The following is an 839-nucleotide window of genomic DNA, read 5'->3' on the forward strand; positions in this document are numbered from 1 at the left end:
CTGTTCCATCTCCCGCGCCGTCACTGTGTCCGGGTTGACGCGGGCCTCGCGGGGGATGGCGTACGCTGTCACCACCAGGAGTATCCCACTCACCAGGAAAACCAGGGCAGAGATGAAGCTGTAATCCACCGGGCGGCTCACAGGCTCCAGGCCTGGCCCTTCTTCTGAATGCAGGGACATATCATCCCGCTGGAATCGGGGCTGTGGGAAGACAACCCCTGGGGGGCTAGGGGAGCTGCCCAGTCCGGCCTCCCTGGAGTTCTGGAAACGGGTCTCGTGCTCCTCCAAGGAGAAGCAGATGTTCTCCAAACCCTCCCTGGGTGGGGCCACTGGTCTCCTTGGGGCCTGGGGACCATTGCTCAGTGTCTTCAGTTCCAGACCAGGGGGTGATGCCATTGGGAAGGAAGGCCTCAGCTCATCCCTTGGCCCCCGGGCAGCTAGAAGACAAAATGGAAAGTCAGTTGAATTTAGCAAACCTCTGCCAAGTGCCTGCTGGTGCCGGACATCACACCAGGCCTGAGCAGTGTGAGTGTGAGTCAGACCCATTTCCCACCTGTGGGAGCCCAGAGATGGGGGGAGATGGGGAAATAAGACAATGACAGAACAGTGTGAACCTTGCTAGGATCCCAGTCTCAGCCTCTCTGGGCCTCAGTTTCCCCATCTATAAAGTAACAATAATACTACTACCCCCCTACTCCATGAGGCTGATGAGGGATTGAGATAATCTACATAAAGTCCTCCCAACAGTACCTGGAACACAGCAAGTGCTCAGTAACCAAAATCAACTTATGCCTACCCTATGTGTGTGTCAGAGTAGAACTGTGTTCCATAGGGTTTTC

The 839-nt window shown here is 55.9% G+C and overlaps 1 protein-coding gene across 1 annotated transcript; it reads right to left on the reverse strand.

Annotated features, from left to right (window-relative positions):
* TMEM74B (transmembrane protein 74B) lies at positions 1–429 on the reverse strand (the record flags this gene model as incomplete). Its single annotated transcript, XM_004370609.3, has 1 exon — positions 1–429. A coding segment is annotated over exon 1 (396 nt), but the record flags the coding sequence as incomplete, so codon positions are not given.
* Positions 430–839: the final 410 nt, after the last annotated feature.

Source organism: Trichechus manatus, unplaced genomic scaffold (genome assembly GCF_000243295.1).
Source record: "Trichechus manatus latirostris isolate Lorelei unplaced genomic scaffold, TriManLat1.0 scaffold00008, whole genome shotgun sequence".
Classification (NCBI taxonomy): Eukaryota; Metazoa; Chordata; class Mammalia; order Sirenia; family Trichechidae; genus Trichechus; species Trichechus manatus.